The 14,264-nt window shown below is 47.3% G+C and overlaps 1 protein-coding gene across 2 annotated transcripts in view; it reads left to right on the top strand.

The window, feature by feature from the left end:
• Positions 1-14,264, top strand: part of frem1a (Fras1 related extracellular matrix 1a) — a 410,320-nt gene that overhangs the window by 168,445 nt on the left and 227,611 nt on the right. For both annotated transcript variants that reach the window (XM_087996893.1, XM_043714338.2), the window contains exons 10-11: positions 10,423-10,565; positions 12,524-12,720. In XM_087996893.1, the coding sequence (XP_087853019.1) occupies positions 10,423-10,565; positions 12,524-12,720 (340 nt within the window). The remainder of the gene's footprint in view (positions 1-10,422; positions 10,566-12,523; positions 12,721-14,264) is intronic.

Here is a 14,264-nt window from a genome sequence, read left to right as displayed (position 1 = left end):
CCTTTCTTCCTGCCTGTTCCCTTGCTGTTCATTGTCAGCACTTTGGTTGCAAGTCCAATGGAGCTAAATTTTGAAAAGCATTTATGATTCCCAATGGAAAATTCGTACAGTCATACAGAGCAGACTTTGGTCCTTTGGTCCATTAGGTCTGCACCAACAATAACCACACAAAAGGCGCGTTAACCTCAATTTTCTGCACTTGTCCCATATCATTGAATGTTATGATACTCCAAATAGTTTTTAAAGGTTGTATGGTTTTCAGCCTCCACTACCTTCCAAGGCACTGCATTCCAGATACCTATCAACCTCAAATCCCCTCTGAATCTCCTGCCTGTTACCCGAAAACTATGCACTCTTGTGATTCACCCCTCAACCAAGGGGAACAGCTGTTTTCTGCTCACTCTGTCCATATCCCACATAATCCTCTACACTTCAGTCATGTCCTCTCTCAGCCTTCTCTGCTCTAAAGAAAACATTCCAAACATTTGCACAATTGAAATGTGAAGCTTATTCAAGGAATGTGTCCTTGATAATTATGTACCTGTCAGGCAGGGAGGAAGTGATCGAGTAAGGGAGCTGTGGTTTACTACAAAAGTTGAATCTCTTGATCTCTTGTCAAGAGGAAGAAGAAGGCTTATGTTAGGTTGAAATGTGAAGGCTCACTTAGGGCACTTGAGATTTACAGGTTAGCCAGGAAAGACCTAACGAGAGAGCTAACAAGAGCGGGAAGGGACATGAGAAGTCATTGGCAAATAGATCAAGGAAAACCATAACACTTTTTATAGGTTTATCGAGAATAAAAGAATGACTAGAGTCCGATGAGGAGAAAGTGAGGACTGCAGATACTGGAGATCAGAGTGTGGTGCTGGAAAAGCACACCAGGTCAGGCAGCATCTGAGGAGCAGGAGAATCAACGTTTCAAGCATAAGGGCTTATGCCCGAAACATCGATTCTCCTGCTCGTTGGATGTTACATGACCTACCATGTTTTTCCAGCATCACACTTTTGACTCTAATGTAAGATTAGGTCCAATCAAGGATAGTAGTGGTACATTGTGTGTAGAGTCTGAGGAGATAGGTGAAGCACTGAATGAATATTTTAAATCAGTATTCACACTGGAAAAAGACAATGTTGTTGAGGAGAATACTGAGATACAGGCTACTAGAATAGATGGGGCTGAGGTTCACAAGAAGGAGGTGTAAGCAATTCTGGAAAATGTGAAAATAGATAAGTCCCCTGGGACAAATGGAACCCCAGGATTCTCTGGGAAGCCAGAGAGGAGATTGCAGAGCATTTGCCTTTGATTTTTATGTAACCATTGCCTATAGAAATAGTGCCAGAACACTGGAGGATAGCACATGTTGTCCCCTTGTTCGAGAAATGGAGTAGAGATAACTCTGGAAATTATAGACATGTGAGCCTTACTTCGGTTGTGGGTAAAGTATTGGAAATGGTGATAAGAGATAGGATTAATAATCATCTCAAAAGGAATCAGTTGATTATGGATAGTCAATACTGTTTTGTGAAAGGTTGGTCATGCCTCACAAACCTTACTGAGTTCTTTAAGAAGTTGATCAAACAGGTGGATGAGAGTAAAGGGCATTTCAGTAATGCGTTTGATAATGACCTGGATGAGGGTGAAGAAGGATGGGTTAGTAAATTTGTTGATGACACTAAAGTTGACGCTTAGTGCCGAAGGATGTTGCAGATTGCAAAGGGACATAGATAAGCTGCAGAGCTCAGCTGAGAGGTGGCAAGTAGAGGTTAATGCAGAAAAGTGTGAGGTGATTCAATTTGGAAGGAACAACAGGAATAAAGATTATTGGACTAATGGTAAGATTCTTGGTAGTGTAGATGAGCAGAGAGATCTTGGTGTCCAGGTACATAGATCCTTGAAAATTGCCACCGAGATTGATAGGGTTGTTAAGAAGGCAATTGTTGTATTAGCTTTTATTGATAGAGGGATTGAGTTTCGGAGCCATGAGGTTATGCTGCACTGTACAAAACTCTGGTGTGGCAGCACATGGAGTGTTGCATACAGTTCTGGTTACTGCATTATAGGAAGGATGTGGAAGCTTTGAAAAGGATTCAAAGGAGATTTACTAGGATGTTGCCTGGTAAGGGAGGGAAGGCCTTATGAAGAAAGGCTGAGGGACTTGAAACTCTTTTCATTAAAGAGATGGAGTTTAAGAGATGACTTAATTGAGACATGTAAGAGAACTACAGGGTTAGATAGGGCGGACAGTGAAAGCCTTTTTCCTCGGATGGTGATGACTAACATGAGGGAACATAGCTTTAAATTGAAGGGTGATAGATATAGGACAGATGTCAGAGGTAATTTCTTCACGCAGAGAGTAGTAGAGGCATAAAACGTCCTGCCTGCAACAGTAGTCGACTTGCTTACTTTAATGGATGAAAATGGAATAGTGTAGGTTAGATAAACTTCAGATTGGTTCCATAGGTCGGAATAACATCGAGTGCCAAAGGGCCTGTACTGCGCTGTAATGTTGTATGTTCTATGTTCGACCTAGTCTCTCTTTATTGCTCAATTGCTCCATCCCACACAACATCCTGGTGAACATCCTCTCTACACCTTCCAGTGCTAACATATCATTCCTGTAGTGAGGTGATCAGACTGCACACAGTACTCCAGCTGTGGCCTAATCAACACTCTTGTACAACTCCAACATTATCTCCTTGCTCTTATACTCTATATCATGATTGAAGAAAGCAAGTGTCCTATATGCTTTCTTAACTAGATTCTGGATCAGTGGTGCTGGAAGAGCACAGCAATTCAGGCAGCATCCGAGGACAGGCAAAATCGACGTTTCGGGCAAAAGCCCTTCATCAGGAATAAAGGCAGAGAGCCTGAAGCATGGAGAGATAAGCTAGAGGAGGGTGGGGGTGGGGAGAGAGTGGCATAGAGTACAATAGGTCAGTGGGGAAGGAGATGAAGGTGATAGGTCAGGGAGGAGAGGGTGGAGTGGATAGGTGGAAAAGGAGCTGGGCAGGTCGGACAAGTCCGGACAGGTCAGGGGATCGAGTTTCTGGAGGTTAGAAGCTAGGATGAGGTGGGGGAAGGGGAAATGAGGAAACTGTTAAAATCCACATTGATGCCCTGGGGTTGAAGTGTTCCGAGGCGGAAGATGAGGCGTTCTTCCTCCAGGCGTCTGTTGGTGAGGGAGCGGCGGTGGAGGAGGCCCAGCACCTCCATATCCTCGGCAGAGTGGGAGGGGGAGTTGAAATGTTGAGCCACTGGGCGATGTGGTTGATTGGTGCGGGTGTCTCGGAGATGTTCCCTAAAGCGCTCTGCTAGGAGGCGTCCAGTCTCCCCAATGTAGAGGAGACCGCATCGGGAGCAACGGATACAATAGATGATATTAGTGGATGTGCAGGTAAAACTTTGATGGATGTGGAAAGCTCCTTTGGGGCCTTGGATGGAGGTGAGGGAGGAGGTGTGGGCACAGGTTTTACAGTTCCTGCGGTGGCAGGGGAAAGTGCCAGGATGGGAGGGTGGGTCGTAGGGGGGCGTGGACCTGACCAGGTAGTCACGGAGGGAACGGTCTTTGCGGAAGGCGGAGAGGGGTGGGGAGGGAAATATATCCCTGGTGGTGGGGTCTGTTTGGAGGTGGCGGAAATGTCGGCGGATGATTTGGTTTATGCGAAGGTTGGTAGGGTGGAAGGTGAGCACCAGGGGCGTTCTGTCCTTGTTGCGGTTGGAGGGGTTGGGTCTGAGGGCGGAGGTGCGGGATGTGGATGAGATGCGTTGGAGGGCATCTTTAACCACGTGGGAAGGGAAATTGCGGTCTCTAAAGAAGGAGGCCATCTGGTGTGTTCTATGGTGGAACCGCTCCTCCTGGGAGCAGATACGGCGGAGGCGGAGGAATTGGGAATACGGGATGGCATTTTTGCAAGAGGTAGGGTGGGAAGAGGTGTAATCCAGGTAGCTGTGGGAGTCGGTGGGTTTGTAGAAGATGTCAGTGTCAAGTCGGTCGTCACTGATGGAGATGGAGAGGTCCAGGAAGGGGAGGGAGGTGTCAGAGATGGTCCAGGTAAATTTAAGGTCAGGGTGGAATGTGTTGGTGAAGTTGATGAATTGCTCAACCTCCTCGCGGGAGCACGAGGTGGCGCCAATGCAGTCATCAATGTAGCGGAGGAAGAGGTGGGGAGTGGTGCCGGTGTAATTACGGAAGATCAACTGCTCTACGTAGCCAACAAAGAGACAGGCATAGCTGGGGCCCATACGTGTGCCCATGGCTACCCCTTTGGTCTGGAGGAAGTGGGAGGATTCAAAGGAGAAATTGTTAAGGGTGAGGACCAGTTCGGCCAAACGAATGAGAGTGTCGGTGGAGGGGTACTGTTGGGAACGTCTGGAGAGGAAAAAACGGAGGGCTTGGAGGCCCTGGTCATGGCGGATGGAGGTGTAGAGGGATTGGATATCCATGGTGAAGATGAGGTGTTGGGAGCCGGGGAAACGGAAGTCTTGGAGGAGGTGGAGGGCGTGGGTGGTGTCTCGAACGTATGTGGGGAGTTCCTGGACTAGGGGGGATAGGACAGTGTCGAGGTAGGTAGAGATGAGTTCAGTGGGGCAGGAGCATGCTGAGACAATGGGTCGGCCAGGGTGGTCAGGCTTGTGGATCTTGGGAAGGAGGTAGAACCGGGCAGTGCGGGGTTCCCGGACTATGAGGTTGGAAGCTGTGGGTGGGAGATCTCCTGAGGTGATGAGGTTCTGTATGGTCTGGGAGATGATGGTTTGGTGATGGGGGGTGGGGTCATGGTCAAGGGGGCGGTAGGAAGAGGTGTCCTCGAGTTGGCGTTTGGCTTCAGCGATGTAGAGGTCAGTGCGCCAGACTACCACTGCTCCCCCTTTGTCCGCTGGCTTGATGGTGAGGTCAGGATTGGAGCAGAGGGATTGGAGGGCTGCGCGTTGTGAGGGTGAGAGGTTGGAGTGGGGGAGGGGGGTCGACAGGTTGAGGCGGTTAATGTCCCGGCGGCAGTTGGAAATGAAGAGGTCGAGGGCAGGTAATAGGCCAGCGCGGGGTGTCCAGGTGGATGCAGTGTGTTGGAGGTGGGCGAAGGGGTCCTCAGAAGGTGGGCGGGAATCCTGATTGTGAAAGTAAGCTCGGAGGCGGAGGCGACGGAAGAATTGTTCGATGTCACGGCGTGTATTAAATTCATTGATGCGTGGACGGACGGGGACGAAGGTGAGTCCTTTGCTGAGGACTGATCGTTCGTCCTCAGTGAGGGGGAGGTCTGGGGGGAAGGTGAAAACTCGGCAGGGCTGGGAGCTGGGAGCTGGTGTGGGTGTAGAGCTGGGAGTGGGGTCTGAGCCAGTACCTGGAGTGGGTGTGATGGTGGGGGGAATGGGGATAGAGTCATGAGCAGGGGTAGTGTTCCCCTCAGGGTTCTGGGGGGTGGGGATAGTGACGGTGGGGTCTGTGGGGGGCGTGTCAGCAGAATGCAGGTGAGTGGCGCTGGTGGGGGCGGAAGTGGTGGCAGACACGGCAGTAGGGGTGGCGGAAGTCACTGAGGGTGTGGCATCGGCGATGATGTGAGGGCCAGAAGTGGCTGTGGGAGTGGCCATGATGGGGGCGGAAGTGACATCATCAATCAGCGTGGGGGTGGTAGCTGCATCAGCCGCATGGCTAATGGCGTTTCCGAGGTCAGGGGAATCTTCTGGAATGTTCAAGGAGCGCTGGTTATGGAGCTGGGTAGATAAAAGTTTGTTGTACTTACAGTTTTTGATGTTTGAGATGGAATTGAAATACTGTTTGTTGAGAGTATGAATTCTCCTGAGGATGTAGTACAGAGTGGGTCCTTTGCAATTCTGAGAGAGTGTGGCCCTCAGCTGAGGCAGGGCAGACTGTAGAGAGGTTAGGTACCGGCGCATTGCTGCAAGCGTGGAGCGGAGGATCTTGATGGAGAACCGTTGCTGGTGTTTTTGAATCTGTAATCTGTACTGTTTGTCCTGTTCGGGTCCGAACTCTGCTGGTTTAAAGGTGGTCCGGAGTCCGTGTGGGGTGAGTTGGTTACGGAGACAGGCACTGAGGAAGCAAATGTGGCTGTGATACCGAGTTTGTTTCAGGACATGGTTGAAGAGCTTCAGGGCTGAGGAAATGACCTGGGAGTTGCAATGAGAGAGAGACTCCCTGAGATTCTTGTAGAGAGAGGAGGAAAACTTCTTCAAGGCAGGCATCCTTGCAAGAGGATTCGCAGTAGGGTTAAAATCAACGAGGTAAAAACAATGACTGCAGATGCTGGAAACCAGATTCTGGATCAGTGGTGCTGGAAGAGCACAGCAATTCAGGCAGCATCCGAGGACAGGCAAAATCGACGTTTCGGGCAAAAGCCCTTCATCAGGAATAAAGGCAGAGAGCCTGAAGCATGGAGAGATAAGCTAGAGGAGGGTGGGGGTGGGGAGAGAGTGGCATAGAGTACAATAGGTCAGTGGGGAAGGAGATGAAGGTGATAGGTCAGGGAGGAGAGGGTGGAGTGGATAGGTGGAAAAGGAGCTGGGCAGGTCGGACAAGTCCGGACAGGTCAGGGGATCGAGTTTCTGGAGGTTAGAAGCTAGGATGAGGTGGGGGAAGGGGAAATGAGGAAACTGTTAAAATCCACATTGATGCCCTGGGGTTGAAGTGTTCCGAGGCGGAAGATGAGGCGTTCTTCCTCCAGGCGTCTGTTGGTGAGGGAGCGGCGGTGGAGGAGGCCCAGCACCTCCATATCCTCGGCAGAGTGGGAGGGGGAGTTGAAATGTTGAGCCACTGGGCGATGTGGTTGATTGGTGCGGGTGTCTCGGAGATGTTCCCTAAAGCGCTCTGCTAGGAGGCGTCCAGTCTCCCCAATGTAGAGGAGACCGCATCGGGAGCAACGGATACAATAGATGATATTAGTGGATGTGCAGGTAAAACTTTGATGGATGTGGAAAGCTCCTTTGGGGCCTTGGATGGAGGTGAGGGAGGAGGTGTGGGCACAGGTTTTACAGTTCCTGCGGTGGCAGGGGAAAGTGCCAGGATGGGAGGGTGGGTCGTAGGGGGGCGTGGACCTGACCAGGTAGTCACGGAGGGAACGGTCTTTGCGGAAGGCGGAGAGGGGTGGGGAGGGAAATATATCCCTGGTGGTGGGGTCTGTTTGGAGGTGGCGGAAATGTCGGCGGATGATTTGGTTTATGCGAAGGTTGGTAGGGTGGAAGGTGAGCACCAGGGGCGTTCTGTCCTTGTTGCGGTTGGAGGGGTTGGGTCTGAGGGCGGAGGTGCGGGATGTGGATGAGATGCGTTGGAGGGCATCTTTAACCACGTGGGAAGGGAAATTGCGGTCTCTAAAGAAGGAGGCCATCTGGTGTGTTCTATGGTGGAACCGCTCCTCCTGGGAGCAGATACGGCGGAGGCGGAGGAATTGGGAATACGGGATGGCATTTTTGCAAGAGGTAGGGTGTGAAGAGGTGTAATCCAGGTAGCTGTGGGAGTCGGTGGGTTTGTAGAAGATGTCAGTGTCAAGTCGGTCGTCACTGATGGAGATGGAGAGGTCCAGGAAGGGGAGGGAGGTGTCAGAGATGGTCCAGGTAAATTTAAGGTCAGGGTGGAATGTGTTGGTGAAGTTGATGAATTGCTCAACCTCCTCGCGGGAGCACGAGGTGGCGCCAATGCAGTCATCAATGTAGCGGAGGAAGAGGTGGGGAGTGGTGCCGGTGTAATTACGGAAGATCAACTGCTCTACGTAGCCAACAAAGAGACAGGCATAGCTGGGGCCCATACGTGTGCCCATGGCTACCCCTTTGGTCTGGAGGAAGTGGGAGGATTCAAAGGAGAAATTGTTAAGGGTGAGGACCAGTTCGGCCAAACGAATGAGAGTGTCGGTGGAGGGGTACTGTTGGGAACGTCTGGAGAGGAAAAAACGGAGGGCTTGGAGGCCCTGGTCATGGCGGATGGAGGTGTAGAGGGATTGGATATCCATGGTGAAGATGAGGTGTTGGGAGCCGGGGAAACGGAAGTCTTGGAGGAGGTGGAGGGCGTGGGTGGTGTCTCGAACGTATGTGGGGAGTTCCTGGACTAGGGGGGATAGGACAGTGTCGAGGTAGGTAGAGATGAGTTCAGTGGGGCAGGAGCATGCTGAGACAATGGGTCGGCCAGGGTGGTCAGGCTTGTGGATCTTGGGAAGGAGGTAGAACCGGGCAGTGCGGGGTTCCCGGACTATGAGGTTGGAAGCTGTGGGTGGGAGATCTCCTGAGGTGATGAGGTTCTGTATGGTCTGGGAGATGATGGTTTGGTGATGGGGGGTGGGGTCATGGTCAAGGGGGCGGTAGGAAGAGGTGTCCTCGAGTTGGCGTTTGGCTTCAGCGATGTAGAGGTCAGTGCGCCAGACTACCACTGCGCCCCCTTTGTCCGCTGGCTTGATGGTGAGGTCAGGATTGGAGCAGAGGGATTGGAGGGCTGCGCGTTGTGAGGGTGAGAGGTTGGAGTGGGGGAGGGGGGTCGACAGGTTGAGGCGGTTAATGTCCCGGCGGCAGTTGGAAATGAAGAGGTCGAGGGCAGGTAATAGGCCAGCGCGGGGTGTCCAGGTGGATGCAGTGTGTTGGAGGTGGGCGAAGGGGTCCTCAGAAGGTGGGCGGGAATCCTGATTGTGAAAGTAAGCTCGGAGGCGGAGGCGACGGAAGAATTGTTCGATGTCACGGCGTGTATTAAATTCATTGATGCGTGGACGGACGGGGACGAAGGTGAGTCCTTTGCTGAGGACTGATCGTTCGTCCTCAGTGAGGGGGAGGTCTGGGGGGATGGTGAAAACTCGGCAGGGCTTTTACCTGCTTTCTTAACTATCCTATTTACATGCTGTGTCAGCATCAAGGATCACTGAATAATTATCCCAAGGTCCCGCTGTTCCTCTCAGCTACTCACTGTTCTGCCATTTATTAATTACTCCTTCATCTTGTTTCCTCTTCAAAATGCATCAACCTCACTCTTGTCAGGGTTAAATACCAATTGCCATTGGTCTGCCCATCTAACCAATCTATCTATTTTCCACTTACCTACGACCATCCTAGAATCATAGAATCCCTACCATGAGGAAGCAGGCCATTCAGCCCATGGAGTCCACACCACCCCTCCAAAGAGCATCCCACCCAGACCCACCCTATTTCAGTAACCCTACACTTCCCATGGCTGATCCTGCATATCCCAGCATCCGAAGGACACCAACACTTGGGGAGAATGTGCAAACTACATATAGACAGTCCCCTAAGGCTGACCATTTTAAAACTAGTCAGAGTCACTAATACCTCTCCATTTCCCACATCAAACTGTGCAAACTCCTCACAGTCCCTTTCCGTTCATATATTCCCCTTTTCCAGGGTGAAGACCAAAGGGAAGTATTCATTTAACACCATTTCAATATACTGTGGCTTCACATGCAAATTGCCCCCTTTAGATTAGATTACATTAGATTAGATTACATTACATTACAGTGTGGAAACAGGCCCTTCGGCCCAACAAGTCCACACCGACCCGCCGAAGCGCAACCCACCCATACCCCTACATTTACCCCTATACCTAACACTACGGGCAATTTAGCATGGCCAATTCACCTGACCTGCACATCTTTGAACTGTGGGAGGAAACCGGAACACCCGAAGGAAACCCACGCAGACACGGGGAGAACGTGCAAACTCCACGCAGTCAGTCGCCTGAGGCGGGAAGTGAACCCGGGTCTCTGGCGCTGTGAGGCAGCAGTGCTAACCACTGTGCCACCGTGCTGCCCAACTAGTCAGAGTTGGGCCCTACTCTTTGTTCCTGGATAGGCCCTACTCTTTTCCAGGTTGGCCTCTTCACTTTCAAATATTTATAAAATATCTTGGGATTCTCCCTGATCCTGTTCACAAGTCCTTTATCATGTTCCCTTTTGCTCTTCTAATTAATTTTTTTTTAAGTTTCCTCTTGCACATACTATATTTCTCGAGAGCTGCAAGCTGAGTTGCTCTCTTTAGACTTGCGAAAAGCCCTATTCTTCTTCTTTATCCATATCAGAATTGTCCTTGACATCCAGCATTGATTAAACTAATTGCTCCTGTATTTCCCCATAAAAGGACCTGTACTCTTTCCAGCTCCTTTTTTGATTGCCACTGTCCACTTTACCTGCAAGCAGCTGTTGTCAATCAAATTTGACCAGATCCTACTTTATTTTAAGATGGATAACACGGATAATGTTCATAAAATAGAACCTTTTCTGATGCTAAATACTGTGTCCAAACCTGATATCCTAGCTGAAATCAGTGAACTCAGTGCACGTCGTGAACTGAACCTTTATTGTGGCTGTTATGACTTGCTAAATATGGATGATATAATTAGACCACACAGGGAGCTGTGGCATCTCCAAATCATGGCATTTTAGTCACTGTCTGTTTACATGTTTTATAATCCTTATTTTTGACAGGTTACCCCATAACTAGATTTCAGCAGAGTGATCTCTTTAATGCTCGGATCTATTATCGTCACTTGGGAGGTGAAGTGTTTGAAGATTCCTTTGAATTTATCCTGTCTGACAGCCATGAACCACCAAATCTCTCAGATCCTCAGGTATGTGTCTGTATCAAACGTGTTGAATTTTTCGGTCAGACATATTATATAATTAAGTTAGAAAATAGACTGAAAACATGAGGATTTATTCCACTGGAACAGAAGAGGGTGATGGAAGCTTTCAAAATGGATGAAACATTTATACACTGAAGAAATTGTGAATGATAGAATTAATCCATGGTATGAGGACTGACTCATTGCAAGAGCTATTCAATTATTTTGACACTAGTCCTTCCCCATACCCATGCTGTTTACTCTCCTTCAAGTATTCATTCAGTTTGCTTTGGAAGTTAGTCATGAACCTGTTTTTGATGATCTTTCAAGCAGCGCATGCCAGATAAGAATTCAAAAGAAATTTTCATGTTCTTTGTATGTCGCTGGAGCATTTAACATTAGACATTTAATTTAATTCTGTTCAATCTGGTCACTGTTTCGACTGGCACAAAGGTCAATGGAGAAATAGAAAGTAAAATATCAAAATTTGTCAGTGATTCCAAACTTGGAGGTGTTGCTGACAGTCAAATGATACTGGTCAGCTGCCAAATGTCACAGTAGAATGGGTGAATAAGTAAAAGGTGCAGTTTCCTACAGTGAACTGTGAGGTGATGTATTTTGGCAGGAAAGTTAGACAGAGGTAATATAGACATAATGGCATTGTTCAAAAGAGAATGCCCATAGGTTTATGTGCATCAAACCATACATATGGAATCTCAGATTTTATAAGTAGAGGGATTGAGAACAATATAGTTCCACTGGATCTTCATAAAGCAATGGTCAGCTGGAGAATGGCATTTACTTCTTGTCACCACTCTTTAGGAAGGCATTCAGGATGCTTGAGGAAGCATGATGAGACATCCAAATGTTATAGGATTGAGGAATTTCAGTGAGATGTTTACACTGAGACAATTGGAGTTATTCTCCTTGGAGTAAGAAGGGTTGCAAGGAGATTAGATCAAAGTGTACAAGATCAAAACAGGTTTAAATAAAATTGAGAAAGAAAATTGTTCCCATTCAGTGATAATGGTACCAGGATTAGAGGGCACAGATTTAAAAATTTGGATGAACGCTGCAGAGGAGTAAGTAAGGAAGAGCTTTACTCTGTATGTGATAATGACCTGGGACCCATTGCCTGTGGAGGTACTGGAACTGGAGATGATCAATGATTTCAAAAGCAAACTGATGGACACCTGAGGGAAGTAAACTTGTTGGGCTCCAGAGTACAGTGAGAGAATATAATTGATGGGATTACTCTACCTCGAACCTACAAGGACTCACTGGGCTAAATGGTCTCCTTCTGTGTTGTATTCATTCTATGACAGTATCACATTGTGCTTGAGTGTGTAATTGTTTCTTTGTAACATTTCTGTTAGATGCCATGAGATCTTTCATCACAATAAAAGTATGATTGAAATATAAGTTCTTGTTGTTCAAAGTGCCTCAACTGCAGGCCAAAAATAGAGTTAAAAAATCACACAACACCAGGTTATAGTCCAACAGGTTTATTTGGGAGCACTAGCTTTTGGAGCGCTGCTCCTTCATCAGGTGATTGTCAACTGCTCCTTCATCAGGTCACAATCACCTGATGAAGGAGGAGTGCTCCGAAAACTGGTGCTTCCAAATAAACCTGTTGGACTATAACCTGGTGTTGTGTGATTTTTAACTTTGTACATCCCAGTCCAGCACCGTCATCTCCAAATCATGGCCAAAAATAGAGAAATTGTGAGCACAATGCCAGTGATTTCCTGATGAAGCGGTCAGGGAGAACGATCCTACATTTGCGTTTTTAGAAAGCTCCACAACAATATCAAACATGTAAACATGCCATAAAATGTTTTCTATTAAATATTTAAATTTACTGAATGCTGTTATATTTCATTAATCTGTTACCTAAACCACTTAATTCTATAATACTGTAAAGTCCAGCCAGTATTTTCTCACAAAAAATAATTTAATCGCAGACTGTAATTATTCACATTACACCAGTGGACGATCAGCTTCCCAAAGAAGCACCATGGGCTCTGCGCCATCTTGTTGTCAAGGAGACTGAAATAGCGCATCTGACAAAGAACCAACTATATTTCACTGATGCTGAGATACCTGATGGTGAAATAGTATATGCAATAACAGCTGGTCCATTCTTTACATCAGTGCTTGGGTAGGTTGGTGCAGACCAGACTCTATATTGCATTGTTATAACTAAGCTAAGTTATTATGAACGTTCATGTTATTACTCACAACAAAATAATTTGCTCTTATTTTTGTTTTGCTTTCTGGGTGAGTACTGTAATCTTGTGATGTGTAGTTGTGAATAGTGTTCGACAATGAACAATAAATTGGAGGAGAAAGCTCCACAAACATAGCCATCCTAAATGACAGTCCTCCAAATTCTTTCTCATTTCTCTCTCTCACTCTCTCTGTCTGTCGCACTCTCTCTCTCTCTTCATTCTGGTATGATGCCATTGCATTGGGAAGACAACAGTCACTTCATTCCCTGATTTTTTAGCCCACCTGTCACTCCCTGTCTCAACCTTTCAGCCCACTCCAGTAGACTTCAAAACATTCAGCCCAAGCAGTATGTTGTAAATATATAAAAAACAAAAGGTTAGTTAAAATTAGTGTAAGGACAATTCAAGGCCAAAAATGAAATCTTCTTGCACAGTTGAGGTGTCAAATGATTACTCATCTAAAGGGGGTGTTGCTAAAACCACCAAAAGGGTGGAGGGAATCTAAAAATTGAATGGGACAGAAATCCCTCTGTATAATAGTCATTTGTTCCAAAAGAGGTGTGCTTTAGTGTGCTTAATGAATTATGTTTAGCTTCAGTCAAAATGTTTTGGTCCACCTTGGATCTTGGAGATGTACTAAATAATTTGGTAGCTAAATTCTTTCTGAGGTTTGTGAGCCTTTGGAACTCCTTGTCACTGACCACGGTATGGGCAGAGTCTTTTGCATTTTTAAGATTCAAATAGATAGATTCTTGGATTAGTAGAGTATTCCAGGGTTATGGAGGAAGGGTATAAAAGTGAACATGACAAATGTTGGATCAGCTATGATCCTATTAAATGATGGAACAGGCTTGAGGAGATAAACAGAGCCTACTCCAGTTCCTATTTCTTACTATTTTTTGGTGGTGTGAAAATAATTTGTCACTATCATTCAGGACAACATTAATGTACACTTTAGAGATATTATAATCAATGACAGATTTCTGTAGGAAAGTGTCTGTCAGACTTGAGTGATATCTATGAAGTGGCTGAGAAAGTTATTGAGGAAAGTTGTATAATATACGCACTTCTGAAAGATTTTGGACAAAGTACCTCATGAAAGACTTGTGCGTGATATTGAAGCTCATTGGATTAAAGGAGCAATGGTTACATGGATACAAAATTGGTGAAGGGTCAGAAAGTGGATAATAATAGTGCTGGTTGTTTCTCTGGATTTGCATAATACCATAAGACATAGGAGTGGAAGTAAGGTCATTCGGCCCATTGAATCCACTCCAACATTTAATCATGGCTGATTGGCATTTCAACTCCACTTACCCACACTCTCCCCGTAGCCCTTAATTACTTGCGGGCACACGGTGGCACAGTGGTTAGCATTGCTGCCTCGCAGCACCAGAGACCCGGGTTCAATTCCCGCCTCAGGCGACTGACTGTGTGGAGTTTGCACGTTCTCCCCGTGTCTGCGTGGTTTTCC

Source organism: Chiloscyllium plagiosum, unplaced genomic scaffold (assembly GCF_037043375.1).
Source record: "Chiloscyllium plagiosum isolate Xiang-an unplaced genomic scaffold, Cpla_swu_hap1 HiC_scaffold_2, whole genome shotgun sequence".
NCBI lineage: Eukaryota > Metazoa > Chordata > Chondrichthyes > Orectolobiformes > Hemiscylliidae > Chiloscyllium > Chiloscyllium plagiosum.
This window is presented reverse-complemented; position numbering and strand designations above follow the sequence as displayed.